The sequence below is a fragment of the Gavialis gangeticus genome, unplaced genomic scaffold, assembly GCF_001723915.1.
Source record: "Gavialis gangeticus isolate Ggan-Ray unplaced genomic scaffold, GavGan_comp1, whole genome shotgun sequence".
NCBI lineage: Eukaryota > Metazoa > Chordata > Crocodylia > Gavialidae > Gavialis > Gavialis gangeticus.
The window spans coordinates 161,635,018-161,648,395 of NW_017729032.1; the positions used below are offsets into that span (position 1 = coordinate 161,635,018).

Genomic DNA, 13,378 nt, shown 5'->3' on the forward strand with positions numbered 1-13,378 from the left:
AAAGAAGGTATTAAAATGAAAATAACAGAAGGAAATATTGAGCTGTTTTTTCCTTCAAAATGTTCTTTCCCAAGTTTCCAATTATTTCAAGCGAGGCAAAACAGTACATTTTCAAGAGAAAATATAGCTAATACTCTAACCTAGAAGTCTTCTCTATCACTGCCTGATTCTCACATTTTGCATATTAAGCAAAAAAAAGTGTACAAAAATTTCCCAGTACTGCAATCACCTATTCAGCTGAACAGCTAAAAACAGTAATGTAAATAGGGCTTACATAACCTAACATTATCCAGTTTAACCATTTTTGTGTCAGGCTCATGTTTTCCAGCAGGTTTAACTTGTACAACGGTAAAGACAGATCAAGTGATGACAACCATGTCTAAACTAACACTGCCATCAGCTTCAACTGGTAGACAGTTGTTATAAATTTTCATACACCGAATTACAAGATGCCAGACAACAGATAACCGGGTCCAACAGAATTACTCCCAAGCGATACATTAGTGTGTGATTTAAGGAGAGAGTAATTCTTATCTAAGGTACCTTTACAACCGCTAGCTACAGTAGTCTGAGAACCTCACAACCTTGAATGGATTTCTCCTGCGAAGCAAGGAAACATTATCCTGATTTGTACAGATGAGAAACCGAGGCATAAAAGGTGTCAAACAGAAAAGCTGTCTTAGTACAGAAAAATTTAAACTAGTACTCCCTAACCACCAGACTATTCTTCTTCTAATTAGATTTTGCACCTAAACATAAAGTTAGACATTGTATAAACTCTACCTTCTTTACCAATATAAAATCATTGGCATAAAATGTGAAAAGTCAGAAACTAAAGAGAATGTTTCACTGATAAGAAAGATTTAAAGAGTAAAAAATGTGTGGGTACGATGCAACTCTCGCTATCCTCATGTAAACTGTAGAGGGCCTAGCACAATTGGATGCTAATTTTAATTAAGGTTTCTAGTTTCTGTTATAATCCAAATTCATACAGAATTCCAAAGTTATTCCAAAACTTTAAAAGGAGGCACCTATTACATTTTACACACTGCACTTTTCTATCATTTGAAAAACTAAGTTAAGACTGGAAAACTCAAGTATATATATCCTGCTGAAAAAAGCTTTTTCAGCTTCTATGATTTTATAGCTCCTTTTAACTCTTCTAGGTCACAAAATACATTCTTTCAAAAAACATAAACAGCATTTTTATACCACCATGTAGTCTTAATGTTGAATGTAGAATATTTAGTTGAATAGTAGCCAAATAATTTGTCTTTTAATCATAATATATTTCTTTAAAGAAATTTAAAAATTCACATTTTTCAAACACAAAAAATCTGAGGTTGTATTTCTGTCCACAGCTCCTTAATTTTTATGCGTCCCCACAAGCAGCAGTTTCTGACCATATGTGGATACAGCTTCCAGGAAATATCAATTTAAAAAGTCTACACCTATTGCATAACCTTGTAATATATACTAATCCAGCAACAGATGAAAACCACCTATATTTTACTCATCTTATGGAAGCGTATAGGAGAATGCAACTTGGTTCCCCTCTACCCCCTAGTACACATACAAACAGGTTTTTGTATACTGTTTAATAAAAGCTATATACAATCCTTACCAAGATAAACTGTCCAAACTTGTCAGTAAGAGAGGCATTTTTTATCTTGATATCTGTTTAATCCAAAAAGATTTGTACAGAATATTTCAGTAACTTACAAGATCCAAAGAAAAACATACACATAGCTTGAAAAACTTAAAATAAGCTGTCCTGGTTGCTGGAGTTCCAGATCATAAAGTGCTGAATATATGAACACACATCAGACAAATAAAATAGTAGCTAATTTATTTCGCTGGTTTATTTGACAATATTCCAAGCTTATAACATTAAATAAAAACTCACAGACAATGGATAGGACTAACAATGGCTTCTTTAGAACACTGAGACATGTCAAATGAACAAATTACAGTTTTATTTTGGATACCAAAAATTAAAAGGCTAAAGGGAAGAGAACAGTGCACTGCACTGGTATTGGTAAAAACTAATTCAGGGGCAAACACATTGCATTGCATAATAATTTTAGCCATGAGAAGGCGAAGGAGGCAGCAGAAATTGGAGACCGGGCAGCACTGGGGAGAAGTATTTGGACCTAGAGGCTGATCATCATCTTTATACCAACATAACTCCACTGATTTAAAAATGTAGCTACTTATAAAGCACTCTAGTGAGGGAAGAGACTTCAGCCTTTAGCATCAATAGCTGCAGAGTCTTTGAGGCCAAATTCAGTGGTAACAAAGTGGTGTAATCTACTTTGAACATGAATGCAAGTTAAATCAGCTCATGTTAACTGGATGTACATACTAAGTTTATCTTATGTACCAATAGGGTATATAGAAAACTCAAGCTAAAAGAAGAGGGGCCTCTTTCATCTTCCTCCCCCCACCTTAATTTATTATTCTTCTGTTCCCTTCATGGGCAAACTACACTTGTTTCACATATGCTTCAGACCCAGACTCCCACTACTTTGCACTTTCTGTAATCACACACCCCTGTGCAAAGTGCATGCAAAGCAATGCCATGTATTAATGATGTATTTTTACACCTGCTGTACAAACATAAATAACTATGCAAGGTGCAGAGTAGGAGATTGATCGGGTCCATCCATCCAAGGTCTCTAACTAGTTATACTACTAGACGCACCTGTTTTTCCTGAGCTGAAACCTACATCACTTGACTGTTCACTTGCCTTCTTGTTTCTAAATTCTCTCCCCCCACTACTCCCAAACGAACACACAATGTCTCAATTGATGAGCGCTGTAATAACAAAATCTAAATATCTACAGCTTGGTAATACAAATAGATGACCTATTAAATACCACTGACATTTTCACTTTTAAAATTTCGTTTATGGCCATCCCTATTATAAAACCATGCAGCTATAAGGATAATCAAGATGATAAATTCCATACAACTATCCCAGAAAATACACTGAGCAGTTTTTGGTGGACATCTCTCTAAATCAGTGCTGCATAAGATAAATCAGATACATACACATGTGCACATTTTATCTTCGGGTTTTATACTGCTGCCCATCACTCTGGTATCCAGGAGTCACATACGTGTGTGTTGCCAGACAGTCATTGAGACTACTATAACAAAGTGAATGTTTCTCTTCTCTGAAACAAGTGAATGATTCCCAAGATCACATGATGCACAGGAATTTCAAAGGGCATCCCAGTTTTACCCTCATGCTGCACTGTAAACTAATGAGAATTTGTATTTTATCCAATGAGAAGACATTGAATAAATCAAGTTGCAGAATGAAACAGAAGGAAAACTATCTTGCCTATAATATATCAGTTCCAAGAATCCCCCTTATGCATAACCAAAGAATGCTGGCCAACTCTCCACTCTCAGCCAAAGAGTGGACCATAGCCTAATTTCAGCCTGTAAAACTTTCTTAAAATATTTGTTTGCTAAGTACTTTAAAAGATGTAATATTTAGGCATACACACACAGGGGGAGCTACTGCAGTATACAATGATTATTTGGAAATAGTACCCAAAATACTCTAGTGGGCCAGACTAATGCCCTCTCTCCTAACTGAAGCTAGAGACAAAGCCAGGGGGAAAAGTTTGTAAGTGGTGACATGATAGGAAACATTTTAAATCAAACAACTTGCGTAGGGGTCTTTTTCCTGTTTAAATACACAAAATTAAAGCTTACTTTTTTGAAAGGTTCTTTCTTCCTTCCCTGGGCAATGTTACAAATTAAATTAAAAGGTGAATATTTCATAAAACAAAACTCCTACTATACAGATGGCCCTTGCAGTTTTACAATCTCTAGTCTTTCTCCATTAGTAGTTGACCTGACTCCTTTGCTCCTTTTTACCCTGCATAGCCACCTTGTACTTGTGCAAAGTGATTATAAAATACCACCAATTTGATTAGATTGTAATTTGTGATCGCTTCATACAGCTAAAGGAAACTACAACCGGGCTTGTCTACACTAGAAAGCTTTGCCACTTTGACTATATTGTATCGTTACGTTTATGCCACTTATTCCAGCCTGGGAAGTGATGCAAGATATACCAACAGTGCATCCATGCTGAAACCTGTACCAGCATCACAATATCAGTAAAAAAAAAAAAACAAAACACAGAAACACACACACACCACAAACTCTCCTAACTGACAGTTTTATCAGTATACCTCTTCTAGCATAGACCAGGCCTAAAGTATGAGGTAGTGAAAAAAAAGATCAGGCTCAATTTTTTAAAACTTATTTTGTAGTCTCTTAATAATTATCTAGGTTTCTGCTGATCTAATTTATGGGATTTTAAAACAGCCTTAAATTTAGCACAATTTAAAACTTTGGACTCCTAACCCATGTACAACTTACGAATGGATTTATATATATTTAAAACTTCATCAGTTCAGCAAAGCATTCCCATTATGGAAAGCGCAAAACATGTGTTTATGTCTCATTGAAATTAATGGAAATTAAACACTTGAATAAGCACTTTCATGAAGTTGGGGCCATAATCAGGAATCATGAATCTCTGTCATACTCACTTACTTGTTTCAGTGCTGTATAATCCCAAGTCATTTATGTTTTAAGATAGTGAGCAACACAAATATGGAGGCTTAAACAAAATCTATGCCGAGTATTTACAGTATCCATACCATCAAAACAGATTTTTTTTTGGTAACTTAAGAAAAAAACCTTTTCTTTGTTATTAAATGTACCACAATACTCCTGCTAAACAAACCCACTGTCTCGGATATTAAAGAAATTGCTGTTTACATTTACTGAGTCATTTAAATTAAAAATCTGTTCCTGTTCCAAGCCCCACTCCCCTTCATCTTCATCTTCAGGTTCTGCTTCAGACCCATTACGAGTGTTCTCATACAAAAAGATCTGTTCATCAACATGAGCTGGGGCTAAACGGTTCCTCTTAGCACTTACAACATTAGCAGAGGAACCAAAGAGGCGTTCGGGGAAGACCCTTGTGGCCAAAATACACCAATATTTCTGAAGTACCTTTGGTAAAACAGGAAATAATGCTAGTCTGTCAGACCACCACTTAAGTGGGTCTTCATTTAAACCAAGGACCTTTTGTGACTTAAAGTTGCTCAATTCCTCAACAATCTGAGCGTGCCATTCCTCTTGGTCTTCCACACCTCCTGTCTGGCAAAAGATTTCAGCAAGCATGTTATTGATTGCACTGGTGGGAGGCGGGGTAGAAGAGATGATTACTTTCTTCACGGGCGGTTCTTCTGACACCGTGAAGAACTTCTCTTCAGGCCTAAATGTGTTTTCTTTTACTTTTTCCAGAAGGCTTTTTGCTTCCTCTACCACTCTATTTTCAACTTGCTGCCGCTCAAATGCTGAAAGGAAAGGTAGTTTTTTGTAACGAGGATCCAGGAAAGTTGCAACATTGAGAAACATGTCTATTTCAGGTGTGTGCTGATAAGTTGTTGATAATTCTTTGGCTATGACTTCCTTGGCCATACTGATTTCTTTCAGATCAGTCTCTTTGATGTTCAATGTGGTATTCAGAAGCATGTGGAGGAGGGGTTTCACCATACTTATTGTTGGGTATTTTGATGCAGACATCATCTCAGCAACCTGCTTGAATGGCTGTAATAGTTCCACCAGGCCTTCAATTGTATTCCACTCACTAGCTTCCAACATCAGATGGTGGTTATTGCTGTCCTCCACAAGAACAGCTGCAATTACAAACTGTTGTTCCTTAAGACGTTGCAGCATGGCAAGGGTGCTTCCCCACCACGAAACACGATCACTTACAAGCATGCAGTGAAGAGCATTTTGCTGCTTTTGCTTCTCACTTAACATATACATTGCTACAGTGGACTGCTGGAAGTATTCCACCAGTTTACGACACCTGGCAAGAAGGCCACAGAGTTTTGGAAGCTGAAAAGCTTGTTGTATTCCTGCATTAAAAGTGTACCCCAAACAAGGCATTTGTACTGGAATATCTAGGAGGGAGCAGGCTTTCACAATGTCTTTACCATAATCTGTTGTAGCACCAAAAACTTTTGTATTGATCCCCCATTCAATGAAAGTTTCATAAAGGACGCGGGTAATAGTCTCTGCAGTATTTTCTTCTGGCACTTCAAATGTTTTTAAACACCGTGAGTTAACAGCCAGGCTGTTAGAAGGGCTACTGCTGAGAAAATGAACTGCAACAGTTACGTATGATCTATTCTGGTTTTCACTCCTCCACATGTCAGTGGATATGCCACACCACAAAACTTCAGTGAGTTCTTTTAACACAATTTCTCTAATAGCATTATATTTTTCAGGAATTGCTTTTGTACAGAAATATTTCCTGCTAGGAAGTTCATATCTGGGATCAGCTGTTCTCAAGAGGGCTTTGAATGTGGGTTCATCAACAATAGAGGCAGGATACATGCCCTCACAAATTAAGCTAATCACAGCAGAAGTCAGCTCTTGATGCTTTTTGTTCTCATAGTTGTGGTTGGTCTTCATAATTAAAGTATCTTGAACAACCTGCTGCGATGATTCTGGCTTCAGTTTTGAAAATGCAGTAGCAAAGGCTTCCCTCATTTGTTCAGTGTTACTTTTCACAAATTCGCAGAACTCATCTGGGTGGTTTTTCTCAAGGTGGTATGAGAGGTTGGATGTGTTTCCTGAATAGGCAATCTGTGCCATGCAAATGCGGCAGTAGATCTTCTTCCACTGTAATATGCATCCTTCTGCATTGGTATCAAACCCAAAGTACTTCCATACTTTACTCTTTGCACGTGGGTGAGCCACTAACTTTAGGTCTGATGGGGAACCTTCTAAGCTTTTATTCTCCATTGCTTCTTGGCCACCGTCCCACCTTTTGCTCCTTCACTCATTAATGAGTACCTGATAAAGGCAGTAAGATAAAGATACAATGAGAAAGCACAAGTTTGATCACACTCAACAATGTGAAATCAGTGCTTCTTTGAATATATCAAGAAACCTACCTTACTAATTATATTTGCAAATTTAAAGATGAGGTTTGCAGGAAGTGTGACCTATAGGAAAACCCATCAGAATATCAAAAATAAAAGTGTTCTCATATACCAGGTTGTCCTCTAACTGAGCTAAAACATCTGAGAGAACAGAGTTCCTGGAGTGACAAGAATTCTTGGCAGAGTAGGTCAATGAGAGTTTAAATTGTATTGACACATGTCAGATCATCTACAATAGCATCCTCCCTCCCCTAAATTAGGGTTGAGTCAATATCTCATTGCACAAGTTGCTGAACTGTACTGTTAATATTTATTTCAGCTGACACCTGATAAACAATAAAACCTTTGCTCTCTGTATATTTGCTTTGAAACAAGTTGTTAGCTTGGTTTGGCAGTGAGGGATATTTTTAAAATCATACACTGCAAGTTACAGAGCTGATCCCATTGCACTAAAATCAAAGACTATTTTCCAATAGATTAAGTGAAGGTAGGATCACATGCTTTATGCAGACTAACAGTGGGTAATTAAGGATTTTTTTCAACTCTTTCCAGAGTTAAAAGTCATCTCCTAAACCATAAATTCACAATTGTGGGTTCCTCAAATGACAGAATTTTTAATTACAGAAGAGGAAGGCAGGGAAGCATTGTAAACATTAGTAAGCACCGAAATGCATACTATGAAAATAAATTTATTTTCTGAATAGCTAAAAAAATACATCTTGGAGCATGCACAGAAACTCCGCAAGGTTACACCTACACTTTTGCATGGGTCACAATATTTTTTGCCACAAGTAAAACAAAGCTGCCACTCCCTTCCTCTGTAGTACAGGCCAGCTGCCAGCCAGACCTTATTTCTCTGCACTAGAAAACCATAATGCAGAGCCGCAAGACACTGTGTAGACACCCATTTCTCTACCTTTTCTTTTTCAGCTGTCAAACTAAAGTCATACCAACAGACTCTGAGAAGAGCAAACAGCCACTTTCTTGAGGTGCTCCATAATGGTATAACATGTATAAGTAAGGAGATACAAAGGAAGCCATCAGGGAAGGGCAGCACAGCTTCCACAAAAAAATTGAGGGGAATAAACATTAAGAGTGCCTCATCAAATAGTGACTGCTAAGGCTGTTTAACAAAACAATAAAGAAGTGGGGGAAAGAGATATTCCCCTTATTCCTCATCTGTTATTTCACTTTTGCCAAGAAACCAAAAGAGAAATTCCTAGGGAAAGCATACAAGCTACTAGATTTTTCATGACAGGTATTCAAGCACGCTATAATGGAACATCCCAAATACTGTTTGTCTGAGTAATTTTTTCAATTCTGTTTTTGCTGCTGCAACAGCACGTAGAATATTTTCATTCTTTGTATCTGTTCTAATTATTCTGTAATATTTTTATAGATTAGTGAAGATAATGTTATAGTATGTTTTGATACAGCTGCTGGTTCTGGGTTAGGGGTTTTGGCAAATGTCCTGGATAAATTCTTTCAAAAATTAATTCTGAAGACTGCATCAGGAGATACAAACCCCTGTTTTAAAAAACACAGCAAGTGCTGACATATCCTTTCCTTACATTGCTACAGAGCTTTTCTGGTGGTCAGTATGAATCATTAACCCTGCTTAATTACATCATATCATTCCAAGGAGCTGTATATTAACAGCTCCATGTTTTGCATTCTCACATTACTTGAAAATAGTTTTGCAAGTGAGGGTTGTATAACACATACATGCAGAAGCTGGTTTTAATAGTTTCATATTATACAGTCACATAATATATCCCATCACAATTTACCAATAACATCACTTCTAGGGAAGAGCACACTTAATAAAAGACACGGCGTGTCTTTAATAATATAAATTAACTTCAAAGCAAGGGAGTGCCCCAGATTTACTCAACCCTTGATTTCATGGGTGTATGGTTTTACAGTCTATGTAATATTTAACTATAGTAGTACACTGACACTGCAACAGTTAAGGATGTGCAAGAGTAGCATAATCTTAACTGCAACACTGTAGGCCACACTGTCTTGTCACAATGTTAACATAGACAGATGTTCTTCACTGCTATAGTATGACTGGTGCTGTTAAAAGACTCCTACATTCAACTTCAAGAACAAGTGAATTCTCTCCAGGGAAGTCTAAAGCCACTATACTATGCTGGACAAAGCCCACTGCGGTTGAAGCACTTTGGGGTTCTCCCATGATATGCTTCAGTGTTCAACAGGGAGCCAATTAACCACCTTTCTATTTAGGTGGCCAACTTTCCATTGTTAGCCTTCAGTTGCTGCAAAACTGTTCAATTCCCAAGAAAAAAGGCTCTCAAGCAAAAAAAAAAAAAAAACCCCACAACAAAACAAAACAACCCTCTCTCCCTGGCTTTTAGTCTTGTTAAATTCCATTCACATTTAGGTGGATTACAAAATGTGGAAAGCCACTATTCCCCTTCTCTTGTCTGCATAACTCAAAAACAGTTTAGCAGTAGGCCAAAGCAATGACTGAGCAACAGCATTCTAAAAAGTTGGGCTAACACCGTAGCAGCATACGGCACTGGCTTGGGAGATAGCACCTGCTGTGGCAATGCAAAACATCCATGGCCTCATCTCATCCCACAAATTCAGAAGGAGAGGGGATAAAACCAAGTTGAGTTTCAGTCAACCACCTCATGGTCCAAGGCCATGGGACACTGTCACCATCTCCCAGCACCCTCCCAGGATAACAGCATTCTCCAGCTATCAGGTGACGATATATAACTAGTTCTGTGCAGTTATAGCTTTTAACTATTCCCATACATGTTAAGCATTCAAACCCTGATGATGATGCACACAGAAGAGTAGCTATATAGAAATACAACTGATATTTGCACCTTTCATCTTTTCTTAAGGAGGGCAAGGGGGGGGGGCAATGGAAATGCATGCAAAAATCACATCATAAGAAAGATACTTAGGTTATAAAGGCAAACATGTGAAAGTTAGAAAATACCAAGCTTATAATGGCCTGTACACCCTTAACTCCATTCCCTAGTGCCTATACATTACGATGCAGTCTTTTGACACTAAGTTTTCTCCATAAAGTCTCATGCCTCATTCAGTGGTAGGCAACACATGATCTGGTGTTTCTTGACTCTTAAATTTTTGGCGACCTAAAAAAAATGCTCTCCCTCAAAACTAGAAGACAAAAGCTATGCAATTTAATTGTATTTATACACACACACACAACCTACATAGAATCTTTCATCTGAATGGTTCCCACAGATTTTTCTGAGCTATAAATTTTTTCACCCAACACTACTACTCAGTATCACATGTGAAAAAACTCTGTAATACCTTAAAACTATTGTTATTTTAGACAGTGTGAAACACCCTTATTCTGTCTTTGATATAAATATTTCAGAAAACCACAATTATAAATGTTACAAGAACTATTTGTCTTCATATTTGCTGTGTATTGACTAATTAGAAAGATATTTGGGCCAATTAAAGCTATGTGATATTAAAAACTTCTTTTAAAGATATACAACTTGGCCTTCTAACCTCTAAAGAAAGTACTTTATTCAAAGTTTTCTCTCTCCCTGAAGTGTCAAACATTAACAATATATAAATTTTTAAACAGAGTACAAACCATAGAAGGTTAAGGAACTCTGTACCAAAATATAATGAAACACTTTATACAACAAAAGTTCAAATGCAGCACAAGGAGAAAAAAAAGTCTTTAACTGTTCAAAAATATCAGAGAAATTCCAACTCTGTGACACAACTGCTAGTATCAGTGACAGCATGATTTTTAAAGAGGAAATAATGAAGTGACTTACAGTGGGCTAGGACAGCATTTCTGTTGTTAACTTCCTGATATAACAATTAACTTTAGCTCTTTTTTCCTGCAAGTTCATTGAATAGATTGTTGTTTTAAAACCTAGTTATAAGGCATCATCTCACTTTACAGCAAGTTGTTTGTACCTTCAGTTTTTTTTCAATTAATCAAAACTAAGCACTGAAGGAAGGCTATGCATGCAATAATTTTAAGGTAACTATTAGTTATCTTAGTTCACAGATTACTGTTAGCATACAGATCTATAATTAGGCTATTTATGCAATAAGTACTAAATGTTGTTTATGTTATACATACATGCTGTGTAATACATATATGCACACTCCTATATTTTCATGCACTAATTTCACTTAAATGTGAAATCAGAATTTAATTGACAAGCTATATTTTATTACATCTTGTTAACATTTTCTATGTTGCAGGACCAAAGCTGCAAGCAAACCACCTGCTACTTCTGTCCAAAAAGAGGCTGAAGTTTGCATATTTACACTTGTGTTCAGTTCACAAATCTAAACATGTACTAAGCTAAGTTTTTGCCCATAGAATTTAGCTTATACCATCTAAACTGTTCCGAGTACCCAAATGTTTACAAATGCCTAATCTTTAACTATAGCATTTGCCAAATTTTAAAGGTAACCACAAATACTAGAAGTCATCTTTTTTTTTAAATAGGTTAAACTTCAATGGGACAATATCACACAACCTTGATTAACATAAGAAACAAAAAGAACTAATTTAATTACGTAGTTTTCTTCAGGCTTCAGCTCCCAAATGCCTTACTATGAAACTTTAAAACAACTTTTTCTTTGGAAATGAATACAAGGGCATAAGAGGACTGCATATACACTAACAGGAGTCTTAATTCACCAGTATACAACTTCACAATGGAACTATCCCAGGATAGCGTCTACCTCGGAGATGCACCCATGATAAATTACAGCTAAGAACTTTGCCAGGTCAAGTTGCTTGGAATTCCCAATTCTAGAACAGTGACCTGAGCAACTAAAAGCACAAGGCACATGCTCCTTTAAATCTCTCTCACACAGTGAGGTCTGATGGCATTCATGTTGTATTGTTGTAATCACAATTTTGAGAACTGAGAAAAACAGAAAAAGTTGCAAAAAGTTTTCAGGTGCAGCATTAGCTTCCTAGTTCACAACCTAGAAGCTGCTTCATTCCTTTATGCCAATAAGCCTAGCTGATTTTGATTCTAAATTTAAGTATGCCTATGCTAACAAATATTTTACTTTCACTTTTAGTGCTTTTTTATACTACTGTTGCTGTTTTGAAAAAGACTAGACATTAGCCTAATGCCCATACAAAAAAAATCCTTATCAAGACAGCTGCTTGTTTTTTAAAATCCCACTGTTTCAAATTCAATCAACTTTTGAGCTTTTTGTTAGACATTATCTGAGGTTATGATAAAATAAAAAGTTGGTTCAAACTTTGTTACACTATTTCTGTCCAATTCTAAATGAGTTTGAAAGCATTACACACAATAGGCATAATACCCAGCTTTATCCTGCCAAGAAAAAAAACTAATGTTAGAAAAATGCTCAGCTGACAAAACTGTAGGCACATCTGCCTGAATTTTTTTTTTCTTTCTATCGCCTGCTTTCCTTTTAAGAAAACAAAGCCTAAATCTGAAGCAATTTACTCAGGAATGAAGAAAAGCAGAAGATATATTGCCCAATAGATGCACATGAGGAAATCTGTCCCATTCCATCCTGGCATTCATTTACATTTTACTCTATTGCCCTGTCCTTCCATGTGTCAATTCGGATCTCACTTTTATGAGACATTTCAGATAAACCTCTCACTGAATCATACATCCACATCCACAACTTATTTGTGGCAGTCATACTTTTTAAAACCTCTGTAAGGAGCACATCCGTAGCTAATCAGAGAAAGTTAAGTGAACCAAACTTCTGAAGCTGTATACGGAGTTTCAGCGAGACTATAGCTCCTTACATTTTGGTCTTGGGCTTCCCAAGTGGCAAAGACCACTTGACAAGAAAAGTTTACACAAATGGAAACTGCTTCTGCAAGTTCACTAAGATATCTATCATGTTGATATCAGGAATGAGAAGATTCCCAGACTTTTGTTTCCTGGAAACCTCAAACTTCCCTCCTACACATCGGGCGAGAAAAAGCAGAATATTATTACTACAGGGGTTTTTTGCTGTTGTTGTTAACCACAAAAAAAAAAAAAACAGTAAAAAAAAAAAAAATGTTACAAGCCACAAGGGTCACAGGAGTTCAACCAAAGCTCCTCAGAGCAAAGTAGGAAGGCCAGGGAATTGCAACTCCCCCCCCCCCTGTTTTCACAGTTGCCCCTGGCAAGGAATGACAGATGGGTACTCGGTCTACAGAAAGTGGACAGGATTGTGGCAGGGAGCAGCAAAATGGTAAGGCAGCGAAGGTGAGGGAGTCGAATCAGGTCAGAAAGAGCGCACAGGTAGCGGGACACTGAATGAAGTCCAGGCTGAATAAAGCAAGCGGGTGACATTCACTTTGCTGGGAGCGGCAGGTCAGGCAGGCGTGGGGCAAGGCCAGAAAGGA

General features: G+C 37.1%; 1 protein-coding gene across 2 annotated transcripts in view; it reads right to left on the minus strand.

Moving 5' to 3' along the window:
* Positions 1-1,661: 1,661 nt before the first annotated feature.
* Positions 1,662-13,378, minus strand: part of ZBED1 (zinc finger BED-type containing 1) — a 17,200-nt gene continuing 5,483 nt past the window's right edge. The window contains exons 1-2 of one of the 2 annotated variants that reach the window (XM_019525041.1): positions 12,788-12,965; positions 1,662-6,904 (exon numbers count right to left, since the gene is read on the minus strand). In XM_019525041.1, coding sequence (XP_019380586.1) covers positions 4,766-6,853 — 2,088 coding nt within the window. In that variant the 5' untranslated portion in view covers positions 6,854-6,904; positions 12,788-12,965 and the 3' untranslated portion in view covers positions 1,662-4,765. Of the gene's footprint in view, positions 6,905-12,787; positions 12,966-13,378 lie in introns of those variants that run through there. The other variant, XM_019525040.1, reaches the window with a different exon arrangement.